This window comes from Simochromis diagramma, unplaced genomic scaffold (assembly GCF_900408965.1).
Source record: "Simochromis diagramma unplaced genomic scaffold, fSimDia1.1 OVJJ01000205.1, whole genome shotgun sequence".
NCBI classification, from domain to species: Eukaryota; Metazoa; Chordata; class Actinopteri; order Cichliformes; family Cichlidae; genus Simochromis; species Simochromis diagramma.
The window spans coordinates 12,654,857-12,675,929 of NW_024386782.1; the positions used below are offsets into that span (position 1 = coordinate 12,654,857).

The window sequence follows — 21,073 nt, forward strand, 5'->3', positions numbered from 1 at the left end:
AGATTAGAAGACATTAGATCCTCTGATTGATATTTCTGGCACTCAGCTGCAAAATAACCACAGAAACCTCAGTGTGTGATATAGCTCAGTACATCAAGTATTTTCCCACACTGAAAACACTTTAATCTGAACCATGCAAATGTGCAGCTTATTTAAAGCTTCTTTCTAAACCAAGTACCTCAGGAGCATCTGTTTCTCTTTTTTCTCTGCCAGTCCCAAACAGAAAATTAGTTTTCCCAAACAGCGTATTCACAAATAAAACATTTGAATGTAACCTACAAAATTGCAAATACTATATTTTTCCTCTTTGTTTGACTAGACTGGTGAACAGAAATCCATAGGCTCAGAATTTGCATCAACAGAGATAAAGAGATATAATACGAGGGTAAAGCACATGAAGAGGAAGTAAACATTTCATACCTTCCTCAGAGGTTTTAACCGCTGACAGTTTGTTCCAGCCTCAGTGATACTTGTTGATGACAGCTAAAAATAGGTGTCTGAAACCAGTCTTATCAAATGTCTGATCCGAAGTTACAATCTTACTCAATTACATATTTATGCAAGCACAGCTCTGCTGTGACAACCTACCAACTTAGTAAGGAACTCATGCTGTAAATATTTCTATTCATCATTTAATTTGATATTTATTTCATTTTATCCGCAATAGTTTAGGACCAGGGGGTGTTTAAAAGAGCGTCACACCCAAATGTGTATCAGAAACAGTGAGGAAGGCCACAGGCTGAAACACGTCCATGTCTTTCTGATGCCATTTGATATTAAAGACATACCATACTTCAATTTGAGTTCAGACATTTTCATGAATATTTTCTGGGTAATTGTTAGACAAAGATCAGCCTGTGCTTTGATTAGTTCAGTAACAAATGAACCAGTGACAACTTTACTATCTATATTTCATGAAAGGTTATTTTCAGATTTAGTCAAACTGTCTGCAAAAGAATGGAGATTCATTTCTGCAAGTGTTAAAAATTGTAATGAACTTATGTTTAACATTGATATCTGGTGGAGGAAGTGTGCATATGTGCTTTGTGAACTTAGGATGAATGCTAAATGTCATTAAAACAACATAATTGTATACATGATATTTGTTGAAAAAAAATTTAAATTGTGAAACTTTCTTCAACTGTTTATATTTAATGAGGATGGTAACTACAGGGGTCCAACAAACAATGGCCATGCATCACACTGATGTCTTTGGAAGTTTATTCCTCTCTCTTTCTCTCTCTCTCTCTCTCTCTCTCTCTCTCTTATTTTCTTCAGACACATGAAAACTGAAGAAAACACAAAGTTTATCACGTAAATATGTTTGATCTTATCAAAGTCTCTTATGTTAGTGTCCATAAACAGTCTTGAGCTAGCAGAACAGGAAAAATGCAATGTAATGGATATTACTGAAAATGTCCTCTTATTACCAATGTAGAACATGTATACAACATTATATAAACAATATACATGAAAACCATTGCCGTGTGCACCTCTTGGACCGCATGCAGAATAACATTAAATGTTGTGGCTGTAGCCGCATCTCTAGCTCTGTCCCCATGCTAGTTCTGACCCAAAATGCATTGGTTGTGCTCTCAGTCAAACTCTGGTCATGTGACCATTACAAACTCTACCTCAAACAAACTTTACAGCACTTTACAACTTTAACAAACCCTTATTTTGTAATCCCATATTTCAGACAAGTTTTTTAATCAATGCTATACTTTTTATTATCTTATCCAAGAGATTTTTATCCCAAAATAAAAACAAATAAATGAACGGAATTAAACATGAATCTATTACAGAAACATATAAAACTAACAACTTTATTTTAACTGTCACAGGGACAGTTATAAGGATGTTCAGCATTCATTGACCAACCAAAATTCACTTGGTTACTGGTTCAAACTATTTAGCAGCTGTTGGATTTCTCTGAGCTGTTTGTATTTTCTCCCTGTTCCTGTGTCTCTTTTACAGCAATGATTGAATGTTCCTGTCACAGTTCACACTTTGGTGATAATGTGAATATTTCGTAGCAGATGCTCTTCCACCTGCTGAAGTTATATTTGACCCAAGGTTCAAAAGCTATGTGATTAACAATCATACAATTCACCTTTTGTCAACAACACTGCCCAAATCTTGGTATAATGGGTATAAATTATACATAACATCATGTAAAAATGTAAAAGTCCTGGGCTGATGAAGCAGTCAGTGTGGATTTAGCATGAAGTCACTGGAGGTCCTACGTATGTCTCTTAAACAGCTCGGACAGCTGTTGACTCTTCAGAAAAGCTGTTTACTTTTCTGAAGAGAAATGGTTCTCGTAGAGAACTGATTTGCAGTAATTCAGTTCCTTGGAATAATAATGGCACAGTCTACAGCATGGACATGGACATTTTATTTATATTTTATTACACAAAAGGCCAAGGGCGTGATGTTAAAGTGGAAACTGGACCCAGGACAGAAACAACTGCACTGTGCTGCTAACACAACTTTGACTCTTTGGAAGATTCAGCACAGACAGCATGCTAACGCTAAGCTAGCCAATAACCCAGAGTTAAATCTGAGTGAATGACGACCCCGGCCCAGCAGGTGAACCCTGAACTTTGTGAGGTAGGAAAAGCAGTGACGAGCAGTCATAAAATTAATAAACTTTATTTAACAATGTAATAAAAGAAAAAGTATTTATTGTACTAATAGGAAATAAAACTGCTAATGAAAATTCTCTACAGTCTTGTTGTCAGTGTTGATCGTGAACAGCAGGGGTCGCAGCTTTGCCATTTTACAGCAGTAGCAGTGAGCTCAGAGTGCAGCAGGAAAATACAGGAAGTACGACAAAAGATGTCTTGATGCATGCTCAGTCATCAAGGTAAGTAAATCTCCGAAGTTTGATTCTGTTCATCAGGACGTAGCATTTTTAGTGGGAGAAATGTTTCCATGTGGAACTGAACTCTCTTTGGCAACTTTCTTCAACTTACTTCGTCAGGCTTCTTGATGAATGATTCAAAGCACAACTTCCTTTACTTCCTTTTCTTCTGTTGTGGAGAAATGGTACAGGCAACACAGGAGCTGTAACTCTCCATTCCGACTTTATTCATCTCCAAACTACAACTGGACACATTGCGCCAAAAACGAGCAGAACCCCTCCTCCCGACCTGGGTGTGAGTGGAGCCCTCTGGTGGGCCACCACACTGTTCTCTTCCAATATATTGTTGCAATATACCCTAACCCCAACATCAGTTGTCTCTGATTCTCAGTCCAGTTCTTGTGTAATTTGGCAGCATTTCCTCCCTGTTTCCCTTCCTTAAGAAGTGCTTCTTGATAGCTTCCCATTCTCATACTTTGCATGGAAAATAACCCAAATACATGAGCAGAAACAAGCAACAGATTAAACTGAAAACTAGCTTTATTCCATGTGGCTGAAGGTCTACAAATCAAAGTCCATAAATTCAAAAGGAAAATACCAAGAAGTTCCAGAAGAAGAGGTAATCTCTACTTTTTAAAATGCTGGAGGAGAAACAAAAACAAAACATAAAAAGTAAACATAAACAAGAATTCTAAGTCCTAAAACTCAAACCTCTGAGTCCATGGTCCAAGACCATGACACTCTTCCACTGGGACCACTTCTTCTGATCAAATAGTAGATGGATCAACTGCAGAGTCAATTGCATCTCTCAGGTCCTGTGTCAGGTTTATTGGATGTTTTCCTGTTTCTTACTGACATGACTTTCAGAAACTGTTCATCTGCTGTAGTTTCTGACTCCTGCAACATCTTCCCTTGTCCTCCACTTGTCCAGTATTGTATGGTCACACTGCACACCATGTTTAGATAAGCCAGCTAAAAGCTGTTGTTGGTGATGTCACAGACACAGTTAAGTCACCCCTTGGCCACCCAGCCATAAAAGCCTGATGTAGTATTGTGGTCACCCTGCCATGCAGGCTTGGACACGTCATACTTTGATATTGATCCAGGTAAAGCAGTGGTGTGTGGGTGATATGTTTAGCTCTGGGTCATAACAATACCACAGGTGTATCTACTAGGAGGCTGAGGGAGTCCCACTGGCCCCTGCCTGTATTTCTCCTTCTCATCACTGTCATACATCCATGCTGCAGCTGTCAGTTAAGTTGCAATCACAATATTGAAGCATCTAGCTAGTGCCACAGAATAGGATGCTATATTTGCAGGAATTTTTTGTGGCAGATAATTTAAAAGGATTTCAAAAATATCACCAAACATAAAAACAATTTGCAGATTGACGCACATTCTGTCTGTTAGCCAAAGATACAGTTTAGTGAGAAGTAAAAAACTTAATGTGTGAAAACTTCACTGGCAGAGATGGAAGATGGAAGAAAGTGAGGACTGGAGAAGATGAAGGATTATTTTCAAACTTAAGTCACAGTCATGCTATTAAGAGTTTATACTGGACAGTAAAGGCCAACACGTTCTCACTGCCAACTCGTCAAATGTGTGATGCATGGTCAGGCTTCCTCTGCTTCACTTATCGATGCGCAGAGTACCCCCCTCGCGTCGACAATTGACGTGCAGGGTCCTCTCATTGAATACTATAGAGCTCCCTAAACGTTGTTTATTGACGACAAGAGATTTCCGCGGAAGAGCCTGTTGTCCGTATATTTATATATTTCCAAAATCACATTGTAGTGACGTATACAGAACACAGTAAATTATATAATTAAACAACTACCTGAGAAACAGCAGATACAGCAGATAAATTAATTATAGGCTATTACTTTTGTATCGTTTGTTGCATTTATGGAGGGAGTGGTGTATGCTGGGTAATGGCACAGCTAGCGACTGGGTGACTTTATTCACCCGCTTCGGCTGTTATCAGTCCATACAATGGGCATTATTAGCAGAAATCAGTCCCATAGATATGGGCCATCTCCTGCTAGATTGTTCAGAAGGTTGTTCTCATTCATCCAGATGGAGGATCACTAACAGGAGTGTGGGAAGACTCCAGAATCCACTCTGGCTGGAATCCGGTGGATACAGCAGTGTTTACAGGTAAGACCGTTTAAACAGACAGCATTTATAGAATGACTATTAAAAGTCAGCGAGTGTCAATAATGTTAATGTCATTAAGGTCAATAATGTACCTCCTCAAGCCAGCCGCTTGAGGACGTACACCAGAGAGATAGAAGGCAGGAGAATAAACCAGCTGTTCTCCACAGAACCAGCAAAGGTGTACTCTCAGTGGCAAGGGAACAATAATAATAAGAGAACAGCACCACCAAGGCTGGAGACGGAGCAATACTGGAAGAGCATATGGGAGAACCCATATGCATATGAACCCATAACGGCAATGCTCAGTGGCTAGTGGATCTGAGGGCAGACCATAGCAACCTCCCTGAACAGGGTCCAGTAACCATCACAGTGGCAGATATCCAAGAAAGGGTCTCCAGTATGAAGAGTTGGACAGCACCAGGGCCTGACATGGTTCACGCCTACTGGCTAAAGAAGCTGACTGCACTCCACAAGCGTCTGGCAGCACAAATGAACCAGCTGCTAGTTAACGAGAGACACCCGGAATGGCTAACCGAAGGTCAGACGGTCCTGATCCCCAAGGACCCCAAGCAGGGACCGGTCCCCTCCAACTACCGACCAATAACCTGCCTCCATACCACATGGAAGCTCCTGTCAGGCATCATATCAGCTAAGATGAACAGGCACATGGGTCAATACATGAATGGGACACAGAAAGGAATTGGCAAGAATACCAGAGGCGCAAAACACCAGCTACTGGTAGACAGAACAGTCAGCCGAGACTGCAAGACCAGACTGACCAACCTGTGCACTGCCTGGATTGATTACAAGAAGGCCTATGACTCAATGCCCCACAGCTGGATACTGGAATGCCTAGAATTGTACAAGATCAATGGGACCCTAAGAGCCTTCATCAGGAACTCAATGGGGATGTGGCGCACAACACTAGAGGCCAACTCCAAGCCCATAGCACAAGTCACCATCAAGTGCGGGATCTACCAAGGAGATGCTCTGTCCCCACTGCTGTTCTGCATAGGCCTGAACCCCCTCAGTGAGATCATTAACAAGACTGGCTACGGATACCGACTACGGAACGGAGCAGTTGTCAGCCACCTCCTGTACATGGATGACATCAAGCTGTATGCCAAGAGTGAACGAGACATCGATTCACTGATCCACACTACCAGGCTATACAGCAATGACATTGGAGTGTCGTTCGGACTGGAGAAGTGTAGTCGGATGGTAACAAAGAGAGGGAAGGTAGTCAGAACTGAGGGGATTGAACTACCAGAAGGCAACATTGCAGACATAGAGGACAGTTACAAGTACCTGGGGATCCCGCAGGCGAATGGGAACCATGAAGAGGCCGCTAGAAAAGCTGCAACCACCAAGTACCTGCAGAGGGTCAGGCAAGTCCTGAGGAGTCAGCTGAATGGTAAGAACAAGATCCGGGCCATCAACACGTGTTTGATGTTTCCTTTACAATATTATACTTTAATGTATAATATTGTAAAGGAAACAAAACATCAATCAAAAAATTGCTCTCTTTTTTATTCGGGCTACTTAAATTTATTTTGGGCTACCAAAAACTGAAGAGTCCCTGCCCGAAGGGCTACCAGGGATTTTGAAATTTTGAGAGCCCTGAGATATATTTATTTTTTTAATTACTTTTGTTTCAGCAACATTAAATTTAAAAACTGTACTTTTGAGTTAAAATTTATATTTATAATTTTAATAAATGACAAATTAAAAAGGCATGAACATTTTTTTGTATCGAAAAAATATCGAACCGTGACACCAAAGTATCGAACCGAACCGAACCGTGAATTTTGTGTATCGTTGCACCCCTACTATATATATATATATATATATATATATAGATATAGATATATCGCCTATCAAGACCGATTTTCTCCCTGAAAGTTTCCCAATTATCTATGAAGCCCACATAGTTTTTAGGACACCACTCAGAAAACCAGCAGTTTAATGATGCCATTTGGGTAAACATGTTACTCCTAGTCCAATGGATGAAAGAAAACTTTGTTTTGGCAAGATTGCACACAGATTTAATATTAATTTTCATCTCCAAAATAAGGTAACATAATTTCATTGAAAGTGAACTATAATTTAGGTAATTCACATTTATTGTTAGCTAATAGTTTCAGGGTTCCTTCAGTGTCTGGCCCATGGAAGATAATTCACTATTGTTGCTGGTGTCTCGCATGTCTCAAAACAGAATCGTTAATTACCAGAGTATTCTCCTCAGTGGATGGGTTTCACACTGTGGAAAGACGATGAGACCTGAAGAGGTTGTTGCTGTACGGGAGGCTTCTGTTTAGGACTTCCTCCTGACCATCACCCAGCCATGTTTTCCACCAGGGCTTGGGTATCTATGCAAGGAGAGAGCTAACAGTGGCTAGAGAGGTTAGACTAGCTGCAGGATTTTATTGAGAGCAAGGCAGGTTCTCTGTCTTCTTTTTGATTTTTTTTATTTTTTATTTACCCAGACAGGCCATTTGAGGCACTATATGGCAGCTACAACAAACTACATTCATGTGCCCTTGCATAATGATAACAGGAATTTGTGCTGTGAATTTATTTGATCCCCTCAGCGAATAGCTATCTTATTGTGGTGGAGCAGTTTGTGTGTCAGGGATCCCAGGGGCTATGTTGTCTGGGGCTCCCATGGCAAATTGGTCCTGAGTAAGGGGCCAGACAAAGAGCAGTTCAAAAGTGGGTTTGTTCCTTGCGTCCTGACTGTCATCTGCGTTTATGCACCAAATGACAGTTCACAGTACCCAGCCTTCTTGGAGTCCCTGGGCGGGATGCTCCACCTGGGGACTCTGTTGACTTACTGGGAGACTTCAAAGCTCATGTGGGCAATGACAGTGACTCCTCAGCCTCCCTGGGAAAGTCTATGCAAGGGTGCTGAAAAGCAGAGTCCATCCGTTAGTCAAACCTCAGATACAGGAGGAACAATGTGGTTTTCGTCCTGGTTGTGGAGCAGCTCATTATCCTCTCAAGGATACCTGAGGGTGCATGGGAGTTTGCCCAACCAGTCTTCATGTGTTTTGTGGACTTGGCGAAGGCATTCAACCATGTCCCTTAGAGTGTCCTGTGGGACGTGCATCAGGAGTATGGGGTATCTGGACCATAGCTACAGGCCATTCAATCCTTATACAGCAAGAACTTGGTCCACATAGCGAGGAATAAGTCTGAGTCATTCCCAGTGGGTGATGGGCTCCACCAGGGCTGCCCTTTGTCACCAATTCTGATCGTAATTTTTATGGACAGAATTTCTAGGCGCAGCCTAGATGTCATGTTTCTGTCACCCTTTTTAACTGTTTCTGTCACCTGTTTTAACCTGAGTAGTCAAAATCAGTCAAATCCACAGTAATCTGTCATCCAAAGTCAAGTAAAAACAAATATCTGAGAATCTCCTCTTGTTGGGTTCGGTTAGGATCGTAAGGAGACTGGCAGTGGTAACTCAACTTAAAGAAGGAAAAACCCTCCACTCAGAATGAGACACTGACAACAACTTAAAGGAAAAAAGTGATTTGAGTGTATTCAACATTTAAATTGCCAAAAAACATAGACATGAACAACATTTAAATCATTTCAACATGTAATCTTCAACAATGTCCAATATATCACTTCAAGTGTCCATAAATATATTAGGTAGGCCGTCCATTTCAGTTCAGTGCACTTTGCATTCAGTATTTGGTAAGTGTTCAAGTTATCTGAATTGTCTTTAGTCACAGTTTTGCTTTTAGATGCATCAGTTTTTGTGTTAAGTGGAATCAGATCTGACCCAAAAAGGGAAAAAAAAAGTAGCAACATAAAGTGTCCTGAGATCTCAGTAAAAACGTTAATCCTTAAAAAAAATTGCAAATCGTTGTATCCTACCACCCTCCAAGGAAACAGGTGGCCTTCAGATTGAGAGTGTCCTTTCTAGGCACGTCCAGTGGCATCCAGTCCTTAGATGGCACCACTTGGTCCTCGCAGCAGACTTCTACCACATTAAAAAAAAAAGCAGCCTCACTTGTAAAATAAAACACGTATTTCTCTAGTGAAATAGTGGAATACCTAGTTCACAACATAAAGTCAACCACTGACTGCATGGCCAGGAGGCTATCTACAGATCTGGCTATGGCTCAACTACAAAGGAAACTGCACCACATGCAACCACTAGGTGGAAGGAAACACCAGGAGTTCATCCTTCATCCATTTGCCAGTTCATAGGATACCCGATGAGTTTATTTTTTGTGTTGTTTTAAAGCAGAAAAAAGAGAGATCACTTCAGTCTCAGAGTAAAACCTTCAAATCTTACCTGTGAGTTAAATAAAACGGAATAAATAAAAGAAAAAACTAAAACATCAGCAAAAATTTATGTGGATGAATAACGTTTATATTCTCACTAGTGCCCAAAATGTGTTCAAATATGACTGTAAGACACCGTGTGATCCCATAGTGAAGCCATCATTAATGATACAGTACAATGTCTCTTATGAGATCGAGCAATAAATGTAAACTTGATCTTTTCACAATGCTATGTGTTACTGAACACCCTGGTATTGCTTCTATTATTTCACTTTCTTCCCAAGAAGGATGCACACCAACATGGAAAAGGAGGCACATCTAATCTGTGTCAGGTCATATTGTTTTTCAGGACAAAACCTGTCTTTAGTTCAAATCAACTTTTGTCCTTTTCCTTATTGTGCTCATCTGACAGTGTTACTGCCCATTGCTGCTGGCTTGTAGGTGCTACAGAAACTGTCTCTTGTTACTTGTAGTTTCTATTAGACAGCTTTGTGCTTCTTTAACTGTCACTGCTACAGCCCGCTGGTGCCAGACTGTGCTCAGTTTTTGTTGTTTTGAGATATTGAATTTCGTTGTTGTTCTGGACGTAATTATAGAAAAAGAAGTGTCCAAGCAACATTCCTGAACTGTTGTTCCCAAAGTAGGTGAAGTTGGCTGTGGTGTAGACAGACCACTGGTTACCAAACTATGGGGCAAGCTTTCCTGGTGGGCTGCAGAGGTGGGGCATAAGTGTTCAAATTGAATATAAGGAGAGAAACTAAGTTGAATGTTTATGATCAGAAGTTTGCAACACTCCATAAGACTTAAAATTTGGGACTCTCCACCAATTACTCTTAGAACTGAAGAAGCTTTTCAGATGAGAGTTGAAACATCTTCAAGGAAACTTAAAGAAGTCCAGACGCTTTTCTTTCCATGCTCTATAGACAAGTTTGCAAATACTTATCATGGGCATGAATTTCATGGCAATCTTAGGCTTTTAATGATTTCTTTGAACCCATCTTTATTGACTTTAAAAGTAAGAATTTGTTGTACATTTGAATATATTTTGGATTTTCTCTAAACTGCACAAGGTCAAAAGTATCCTTACAGGTTGAAATACATACACTCGATGTTAATAGTGGCTCTGAAGGTTAAATGGTGTCTTTTAACTTGACATGGCCAAGGCCTGTTAAGTTTTTTATAAGTAATCATGGTTTACTAGGACTGTTAGTTTCTTTTTGCCAGCATAAAATTATTTGTTTGACGGTACTTAGTGAATTGACCAGTTGCTCTGAACAATGGGAAAACCCAAATGAATTAAGTGTCGATCTAAGGAGAATTGAAGATTGAGTTTGGAAGATCTCTCTTGGAGCCATTTTTAAACAACTGCAGATTCCAGGCTCATTACCTCAAATAATTTTTCTTAAGCATAAGTTAATCAGATGTGTCACCACTTTGCTAAGGCCTGGAATGACCCAAACTGCCACCCTCAGACGAGACGTATTTGGTTCAGATGGAACAACTCAGGAACCACCAAAGCCCTGATCTGGAACGGGCGGAAAAATTGTGAACTGCTTTTAAAACTCAACTCCACTCTGTCAAAAAGAGTGGTTTAATATCTAGCCAGAATTATGCCAGAAGTTTTTTTATGGCAACCAAAATCATCGGGTCGAAGTGCAACTTGCAAGGGACGTTTAACAAAATATCAGTGGGGGTGGATGTATGTATTTAAGCCTAAATTTGCACTTTTGACCCTGCGGGAATCAAAGAAATTCAAATCAAGTATGTATGCTTTACAATCATTCCAGCCGGCAAAATGAACAGTTCAAAGAAATTCAAGTCCAAGGGAGTGTTTTTTGTGTCATAATGATGATTTAGGTTCCATTAAGTAGTCATGAGTTTATTCTTTCCATACTCTGCAGTTCCCTTTTATCCTCAGATTCGTTTCTTGTCTATTATGTTCCTCTTATGTCTCGCCAGTATGTATCTGTTGTGTCATCTGTGTTTACATCTTCCCCTCTCCCCATCTTCCTTGTTCCCCGGATCCCAATCATGCAGTTCCGTCCTTGTGTTTCCCCGTCTGTCATATGCACTCACGTACGTTCTCCCCAGCCCCAGACATGTCTCTCAGCAGATATGCTGATCACATTTGGAGTAGGGTTTTTATGTGCTTTTTATTCAGGTCAGAAATGGTCTTTTAAATTGACGGGTTGAGGTAGAGAAAGTGGAGTTTTGTTGCGAGCACTTTTATATTGGGTGGACTGTATATCAATTTTTTTTTACCTTAACAAATAAGTTGACCAAAAATGTTACTAAATAAGAAAAGAAAAATGTGGACGCAAATCATATCAGATTATGCATTCAGTTGTACTCGGAATCAATGATAAGACATGTTGTCCTAAATTAAAAGTTTGAGGTCAGTTCCCACAAAAGAGCACGCCACGCCTCAGTGGAATATGATATACTGTAACCTTCTTTTGTCCTCACAGGGAAAAGTAAGATCTTCAGTAATACAGGAAAGTATTGTGCTTATTTTTTTAATTCACGTCATAAAGACTAGAAAAGGTGAACATTCATTTGTTATACAAGTGTTATCATCAACATTGTCATCTAACAAAGGTGAGCTTCCTTGTCTAGGTCTGATAGGCAAGAGACAGACAGACACCCCTGAGGGGAGGAGTTACAGCCTGTGGGCTCTTTGGTATTTGCTGAAACAATAACACACCTGTCATTTCATGTTGGAGAGAGAGGAAGGTAGAAGAAAGAGAAGAAAGTAAAAAATTTAAGACCAAGTTGCTTCCCTAAAATCAGTTTGAGAAACAGCATCTCACCTCGAAGCAGTGGATAGCAGAAAAACACTGAGGGCATGGGGACGTTGCAGTTAAAGATGCTGAAGCTTTTGTTTTTATTGACCTTCAGTGGGGTAAGATGTTCTTATTTTCTCATTCAGCGTTAATTTAAACCAAAGTAATTTACAGTGTTTTCCACATCAAAGGTAAAATGTTTTGATATTGTGCATGCTGCATAAATCCAGATAGAGAGCAGGGAGTAGAGGACTTTTGAGACATATGAACACAGGCCCTTTTGAGTATCACGGCTTTCAACAAGTGCGAGCGGCATGCCCAGCCGTACCTCAATAGACAAATTCATTCCGACCTGAAAGAAATACCTGCACTGACCAGTCCTGAAATCTGTGTTGAGTGAAGGTAATGTGCAGCCTGCTGCCTCTCATGCTCTGAGAATGTGATACAGGGCATAATTTGCCTCAGGATATAATGTGGAATAGCAGAAGCTTACTATCTTTGGAAGGATACCCTTGTCTTTATTTGACTGTATTTCCTGACTTTCATTAACAAGATCATTCATTGTTTCATTCATTAAACTGACTTTTTTTTTCTCACTTTCAGATATGCATGGCTCAAAATGGTAACAGAGCTTCTTTCATATTTCAGATACTTAATAGTTAAGATACTTTAAGATGTAAATTAATCACATTCCCCTTTAATCACACTTTCTGCTTTATCTTCTTCAGACATCAGGTTGTCAGTGTTCACGGTGACATCAAAGAGCATGACAGTGCAGTGGAGCGGCCACACTGGTGCCAGCTCCTACAAGATCACAGCAACCCCCAAGAACTCCCCGGAAAGACCCGTCTTTGCTCAGTTCGGTGGCAACACAGTCATGGGCTCAGTTAACTCCCTGTCACCAAACACGGTGTACACCATGCAGTTAGAAGCTATGGACAATAATCTCAGGGTGCTCAGCAGTGCAAAGACTGAGGAGACGACAGGTTGGTAACATCAGAAAAAACAGAAAGGGGCAAACCTTTATTGATAAATAAACACGAAGCAATAATTTTGAGTAACATAAAACTTAAAATATAGAAAATCAAAGGTTTATTTATTCATATAGTGAGAAATTAAGAAAAATGTTCTCGTCATCAACTGATTACACACCAACAATAAAGTACATTTCATTTGACTACAATGAAATGTATCAGTCAGTGTAACGTTTTACAGTGTATCTGTGTAAAAAAAAATAAAAAAAAAAAGTATCTATTTATTTTAGTGCATATATTAATGAGATAGTTTGGGCAAACATTTTACTTGTACTGTGTTGTTGTTAAATAGTTCTATTTAATAGTTATGAAATACCCAAAATACTTTGGTCAAACATGGTTTAATTAAAAGTGAAAGTGAAAATGTTCTTGTTACATTTTTTCTGCTGTTTTTCTCTTTTTTTTATATCATCACTCTTTGTTACATGGAACAGCCAGAAAAACATTTCAGACAACTCTTTCAGCCGTTTCAAATTATGCTGCACATTTTCCAATATTTCCATAGACAGCACAATCGTTTTTGTTATCCTCCTGAGACGCCGTGTTCTCATTTGAAGACATTACATTTTGGCTTTTAGTATAGAAATAAGTTTTATATTTATTGGACTCAACTAACCTCGAATATCAAAGAGATATTTGAAACCCACTCCAACCAAGCGCTCAGGCCTCAAGAGGCTTTTCTGAAAATGTGAGGAAATAATAAACTGTATGCCTATGCAGTCATTTCAGAATTTTCAAATAAAATCTTAGTGTGCAAATTGTCAGTAACATGTGAATAAATATGTATAAATGTAAGAATGTAAATGTTTATTTTTTTACATGTAGTAAACTATAATGTAAAAAGGAGACTTTATTGAGAACTGCATTTAAATTTGGTAGTTGTGGTCAACTGCTGCATCTATAACATTGTAGATGGCATTCTTACAGGAGTTGTTATGGAAAATTGTTTTTGCTTCTGAAAAAGAAAAACATGTCGTCATCAATAAATCTATAGTTTGGATTATTGTCTCAAAATTCTTATGTGGAACTTGAAATTTGAAGTTAGTTTCTCAAATTTGAGTTATTTTTTAAGAAATATATGTTAGTAGGTAAAAATTCTGAGATAATAACCCAAAAGATGATTTTTGTTTGTTTGTTTTGTATTTCAGTGATACATTGTACTTCTCTTATAAATAGAAAAGCTTTTATTTTGGAATCTATCTGACTGACATCTACCATCTGCTCCTTAGCCCCTGATGTACCCAGCATTGGGCAAGCCTACTCCAAAAACAGCGACAGCATCACTGTTGAGTTCAAAGAGGTATCTGGGGCGACCAGCTACATCCTGAGGGCAGAGTCAAAGACAGGTGATTTCTTCAAGGAGAGCACTGTGAGCAGCTCTCCAGGTACCATGGTGGAGCTCCAGCCATACACAGACTACGTCCTCAGCGTCATGTCCGTCAACTTAGGCGGGAGAAGCCAGCCATCCTACCCCACAGAGGCCAGGACAGGTACGTCAATATCTGAAACGAGCTAAATTAGAAGAAATAATCGGGCCATGTTCCATGTAAATTAAAAGCATAAGTTAAATATAATTTTCAGCAGTGAAATGTTGTACCTTGAGGTCATGTAACTCAGAAATTTTAATAATATGAAAGTAAAAATTTGGATGCCGTCTGTACAAAAGCATCAGCTGATTCTGAGAGGGCCAAGTCAGGTGTGACTGACAGTGCACTTATAACTATCTTCTAGTTCCACTTTACCGTAAAGATGGTAATCAGCCTATAAAGAGTGAAACACAGGTTTCTGTTCCTCCTTAGAACAATAACTTGTTATCTCACTCCACTGACAATAGTGGCTTACCATTTCACCGCCCATTGTCATGGGTGCCCAAGTCGTTGCAACTAGCACGAGGGTGGAAACTGTATCCACTCGCTGCTCCATGGTGGTTTCATAAGTGAAAAGAGAAACCATGAGAACTAGGTTGTCTCGCATCCTGAAGGGTAACTGAATGTAACAGGAGCACAGGAAAGTAGTTTCTATTTCATATCTTATAAAGAAATGGGAACAAGGAGAGGAGAAGTAAGGTCTCTTTGTTGGTTTGTTGTTTGTTTTTTATTCCCCATTAATCCCATTAACTTCTCCCCCTGATCACATCTGCAGTTGTAATGGCTCCCAACTTGAACACATCCTCTCCTACCAATGGCACCATCCTTGTGACCTGGGACCCAGTGAAGGACGCCGTCCTCTACACACTGGTCATCATCAGAGAGGGATCCAACACCCGCCTCAAACTCAACACCACTGACACCACGGTGAAGTTTGATAACCTTGAACCAGGAACTACATACTGTATTAAGGGCACGGCATGGGACTCTGAGGGTCGCACTGGTGATGATGTCACTGTCTGTCAAATTACACGTAAGAAACCTTCTCAAAAATTAGGCTGATAAACATTTGAACCCGTACCAGAGGACCAGTCATGACTGCTGTTATTGATTTCATTGTGGTTTCATTTCCAGGACCTCAGAGCCCAGATGTGACTCATGTTCAGGTGACTCCAGGACGGGCTCTTGGGATTGCTGTATTCTGGTCACAAGTGAGGGGTGCTAATCTCTACTTAGTCTGGACCTCTAATGGCCAAAACTGTTCCACAGAAAACAGTTACTGTTACATTAATCCTGCAGATTGTGGACAAAACCACTCAGTCTATGTCATAGCCTATAACGATGCTGGACCCAGCAGCCCCTCTGAACCGGCTAACTACATAACATGTGGGTATATCATTCGTAATGTATGGTTGTTTGTCTTATACTATTATTCATTTAAAGCACTCTCAAAACTTTTGAAATTAGCTCTCAGTAGCATTGAAATAAAATACTAGAATTTCAATATTGAGAAATCCTGCTCTTGGTTGTAATTAGCTCAAGTGAAGCCCATTGTTCTCAAATGAACTACACTATCTGTGAATGCAAATTTATACCTTAAAAGAAGATCTATTAATGTCATGAAGAACTAAATTAGCTGTTTTTTAGATTTGTTGTTGTTGTTGTTGTTGTTCTTTTAAGCACCCTGTGCTCTGCTGTAAAACTAAACATTTTATCATGGGAGTCCATGGGGATTGGCTCAGTTTTTGAACCAGCCTCAAGCTGACTAAAAGGAATTGCAACTGGAACTTTTTTGTGACAAAGGAAAACACAATCATTACTGTTGCTCCAGATTTAGTGTTCAGGCTGTGATCAGCTGACCTGTGCTAAATCTTTGTGAATTTAGTGAAAAAAAGAATAATCTTGAATTCATTTAGCTGTTAGCCACAAGCCTTTTACAGATGTGACCAGATCATCAAGCTCTCCTAATGAAAACCAATAAGCATATTTGACAAATTATCACATGGAGTCTTTGACATGTGAAGTCTATTACTGTTATTACTCAAGGACCATTGAGGACCATTGTCTCTCTCTGACAGACCCATGTCCGCCAGAGAACATCTGGGTGGAGGAGCCCAGAGCGGGTAACTGCTCCGTGATGTGGGACGGAGTGCCACTGGTGGAGTACTACATGGCGTTCATAAAGCGGGATGATGGAATGGAGACGTTCTGTAACACCAGTTTAACCACCTGCCCATTTTCCTGCATGTGTGGCTACACCTACCTCACTACCGTATTCCCCTACAACCAGGCCGGCTCCAGCCCTTATGGACACGTCCGCAACTACACTACCAGTATGACTTTCACACAAAAGCACCCACATATACAGCAGCACCACTATTAACACAGTCTACTCCAACCCAGCACCATCCAATCACATCCTATAGGATCAGGCCAGTGCTTTTGTTTATGCTTGTTTCTTATGGGATTTTTTCCTCATTTCAAAAGTCCTTTGTTGGAACTAAAGGTAAACTTCTCTGAAGTAACTACTATGCTGCTATTGTTTAAGAAAAAAGTCATTTTCATGATTAAGCCTGAGTTGTCATGACAGGAAAAGCCCACTTTTAGACAGACAAAATGTATAACCCAACTTTAAAGCTACAGCAGTTTTATGACCAAACTAAGAGAAACTCACAGTTGGCTGTGTGTGGTTATTTGCCTGTTTTTTTTTATTATTTTTAATTAGTTTCTTCTCTCCGCCTCCTCCTCAGTCCCTTGTTGCCCACTGGATGTTATGATAAAGCTGGTTTCTACGGAGACCCTGGAAGTCATGTGGACACCAGTCAAAGGAGCTGAACTGTATGAGACGACAGCAGCACAGACTAAAGACGTCATCCACTGCAACGACACAGCACCGGTGTGTGCGCTCTCAGATTTGAGTTGCAACACAGCTTATTCTGTGACTGTGACACCTTGCAGCGATTTACGAGGATGCAACCGCACCTGCAAGCCGCAAACGCATGAGACAGGTAATTTAAACACTGAAGAGTGACTGTTTTTATGAAACACACACAAATTGTGTGCAAATTCATCTGAAACTCAGACTGTGCATCGCTCAGTGAAGCTAAAAAAAATCCAAAGCATGTTAAAAGTTACACGTTATCACAGCACAATTTGAAAAAGACTGAACAAGTATGGTTTGTGTAGAAGGGTCACCAGGAGAAAGCCTCTTCTCTTCTCTTCTCTTGATATGGGGCAAGTTTTCTTCCTATGGTTCTGGTTTTTATTTAGCTAAGCTACTAGAAAATACCAGTTGCTTCACATTTTGTCTACAAATGTGAACAGAATTACGAGTATGAATCAGTACATTTTCCAAACTTTCTATTTCTTCCTTTGCAGTAATGTTTCACTCTGTATTTGTATCTCTGTAATTTTGAAGTGAGCGCCTCTTTTCTGTGTGTCTTGCTGCAGCTCCCTGCACTCCAGAGATCCTGAATATGACTCAGACCAACAGTTCCACATACAGAATCCTCTTCACCACACCCAACACCCCCAACACGAATTATACCATCACTGCCACTGGACGCTATGACAGACAAAGCTGCCAGTCGACGAACAGCTCCTGTGTGCTCACGCAACTGCCCTGCGGCTCTGTCTACGAGGTTACAGCAGTGGCCACAACAGCTGTGGGGAAAAGTCTGCCAGGATTCAGTAAAACTTTGGAAACAGGTATGACAGTCTGATTGGTTACGCTGTTAAACCCCACAACAAAATGTACAATTGGTCCACCAAACAGCAACTTTAATTTGAGCCATATGCTAAAGTTGCATCGAGCTAAAGCTGATCTCTGCTTTTAAGGTTATCAACAGTTAGACATCTGCCAAAAGCTTCTGTCATTCATTAAATGAAATGAATTAGTTCTCAAGTTTATACGCAAAACACCAATGTGGATGCTTCTCATGAGGAGGCATGACATGTACTGAATCTAGGAATCTAAAAATCCTCCCATACTTAAGTCTGTTCTGTATTCTTCCCTTAAGGCCCTTGCTGCCCCATGTCTGTGAACGTGACCCAGGTCACCCAGGCTATGACCAATGTGACCTGGTCACCTAGCACTGGAGCTCGCTCATTCATTACCTCCCTGACATCACCACGAGGGTATGCCAAATGCCACACTCTAGACACCCACTGCCTGATGGGGTGCATCACCTGTGGAACCAACTACAGCGTCAACCTGGAAGCAATCAGCAGCACAGGACAGAAGTCAGAGTGCAAATATCGTGGATTCTCTTCCAGTGAGGATCGATAAATACAAACACATTTGTAATATTTTTACATCTAATGGAGGGAAAAGTAGAAATCTTCACACTGTTAAAAAATATTTTTTTTACAAAAGCACAACTCTACACTCACTCTTTTACAGGTGCCTGCTGTCCAACGGGGGTCAAGCTCTATCGCAGGACCAACAACACCCTGAGGGTATACTGGCGTTCGCTCGGCCCTCAGATCTATAATCACACAGTGGAGCTGTATGGCACCGGAGCAAACTACACCTGTATGGCAGCTGCAGGCAGCATGTACTGTGACATCCAGGAGGAAACATGTGGGGATGTCTACACAGTGGTGGCGGCACCTGTGGAAAAGTACGGGAGCAAAGTCACCTTCTGCCAGCCCAGGACGTACTCAGGTGGGAACAAAATTCAAGGAGCGTATTTACTCTGATTTTTAAATTTGTATAACGAGTCGATTCTAACAGCTGCTTTTACACTTTTCATTTATCCTTAGTTCCCTGCCCTGGAAGTAACGCTGGCATGGGTACGTATCATCTTATACCTAAAACAATGATAGTTACACACTGATTGTATCTTTTAGTTTGTTTCTACCACTCAAAAAGAATTTCATTGGCTAAAGCCGGAAGTCTCATAGTTTAGCATAAAGACAGAAAAAAGAGAGAAACATCTACTGACTCCATCCTTAGGTAGAATCCAACTATGTCATTTAAAAGTTTGTTTCTATATTAATATATTTTGTTCATGAGGTGTTACTTCTGAATATCATTGTTTAAAAACACAACCATAAAAAAACTATTTACATTTTGCTAGCTGTTTCCTCTTTAGCTTTGAGCTATTGTTAAAATGCCGTCTCTTTTTTTCCTCAGTAATTTCTCGTGCGAGACGAAGTGTGAATTAACTGTGGTGAGTTTGTTGTTTCTCATTCAACGTTGTTCACATCACATCTTGGAAACCTGGAGATGATGACACGCCCATGTTATTGTGTCTGTTACGAGTGGCTGTAAAATAGCCTCAGACTCCGTACGCTATAGCTGTAGTGTGATTTCTAGAGTATAATGTTCCACAAAGGATTCTTGTTTTTACTAAGATGAACTTCTCCTGCCTTTTTCTCCCAGTGTGAACACCCCGACCACCAACACAGCAACAAGGACAGAGGCCGATGTTTACACCAGTGATAACTGTGAAGACTCTGTATACCACGATGACACTGAGTCTGATAATAATTAATATCCAATAAAATGAATATCTGTTAACTAATAAGCTTAAAAATAAATATTAAAATCAAAGATAAACGAACTTGAAAAACAGGAAAAAAAAAATTATGTGAGCATTTACTGAGCGCTATTAAGATATATTATTTTAAAATTTTGCTGCATTAAAAAAAAAAGAATAAGTGTTTTACTATTGGCTCCTCGACTCCTCATGTTTCATGTGTCCTGTTTCAGTTAGAAGTTACACTGTGAAAAAAACAAGAAATGACGACTATTAAATATGGAAAAGAAACAAAGCTTGAAACATTATGCTGAGGCCCGACTTAAAAGTGTCATAGCAGTAATCATTCAAATTTTAAAACCGTATATTAGGACTTCTCCAAGTAGAGGACCTCCATATGGCTTCAGTTTGATGTCTCCCGGTTGTGAAGCTTGAACGTGGGGCAACAGGGATCCGTCTCATGGAGTCTGTGGATGACTCATCTGATCATATTGCCAGAGAAATATTGAATGTCACACCAGCTTTCATTGGATTTGTTTTCTCCCAGATGACAGATGAAAAAAAAAAAATAAAGCAAATTGTTCTGCATCACAACACTGTGTAAAGTCAGTCTGTCAGTATTTAAATTATTTGTTTGATTTGTCTGATTGTCGGAGTTACCTCACAATATAAGGCACCTCGAGGCAACTGCTGTTGTGATTTGTTACGGATAAAACTGAAATTAAATTGAAATTACACCCAAGATTTTCCTGAAAATGATCACGGTAAGATCCTGAAATTGATCTTCCACTAAGATATTACTTAAAAGTTGTATATCTGTCTGTCTGTGGTCTCATTGTGACTGCATTTTAGCTGACTAAAGATCCTGCTGGGACGATATGAAATAACACAAAGGAAGAATATTAGTTTTCACTATAACACAAACACTGACAAATTTGGATTAGAACATCTTTTGTTACATCTAATATCCCCTCTTATCCTCCTGATTCTCCACCTTTCTCTACGTCAGCATCTTTTAAATTGAAGCAATGAATGCCAAAACACAGTTAAAGCTTTGTGTTGGAAAGAAAAGAAGTAGAGAAAC

At 39.9% G+C, this 21,073-nt stretch overlaps 1 protein-coding gene across 1 annotated transcript; it reads left to right on the forward strand.

The window, feature by feature from the left end:
- Nucleotides 1-10,408: 10,408 nt before the first annotated feature.
- Nucleotides 10,409-20,583, forward strand: fndc7a (fibronectin type III domain containing 7a). The gene is made up of 14 exons (XM_040021881.1): nt 10,409-12,224; nt 12,709-12,727; nt 12,834-13,091; nt 14,369-14,629; nt 15,282-15,539; nt 15,641-15,892; nt 16,585-16,839; nt 17,257-17,514; nt 17,957-18,214; nt 18,526-18,780; nt 18,909-19,172; nt 19,271-19,300; nt 19,644-19,680; nt 19,893-20,583. Exons 1-13 carry the CDS (start codon nt 12,168-12,170, stop codon nt 19,673-19,675), a joined length of 2,457 nt encoding a protein of 818 aa, XP_039877815.1. The 5' UTR covers nt 10,409-12,167; the 3' UTR covers nt 19,676-19,680; nt 19,893-20,583.
- Nucleotides 20,584-21,073: the final 490 nt, after the last annotated feature.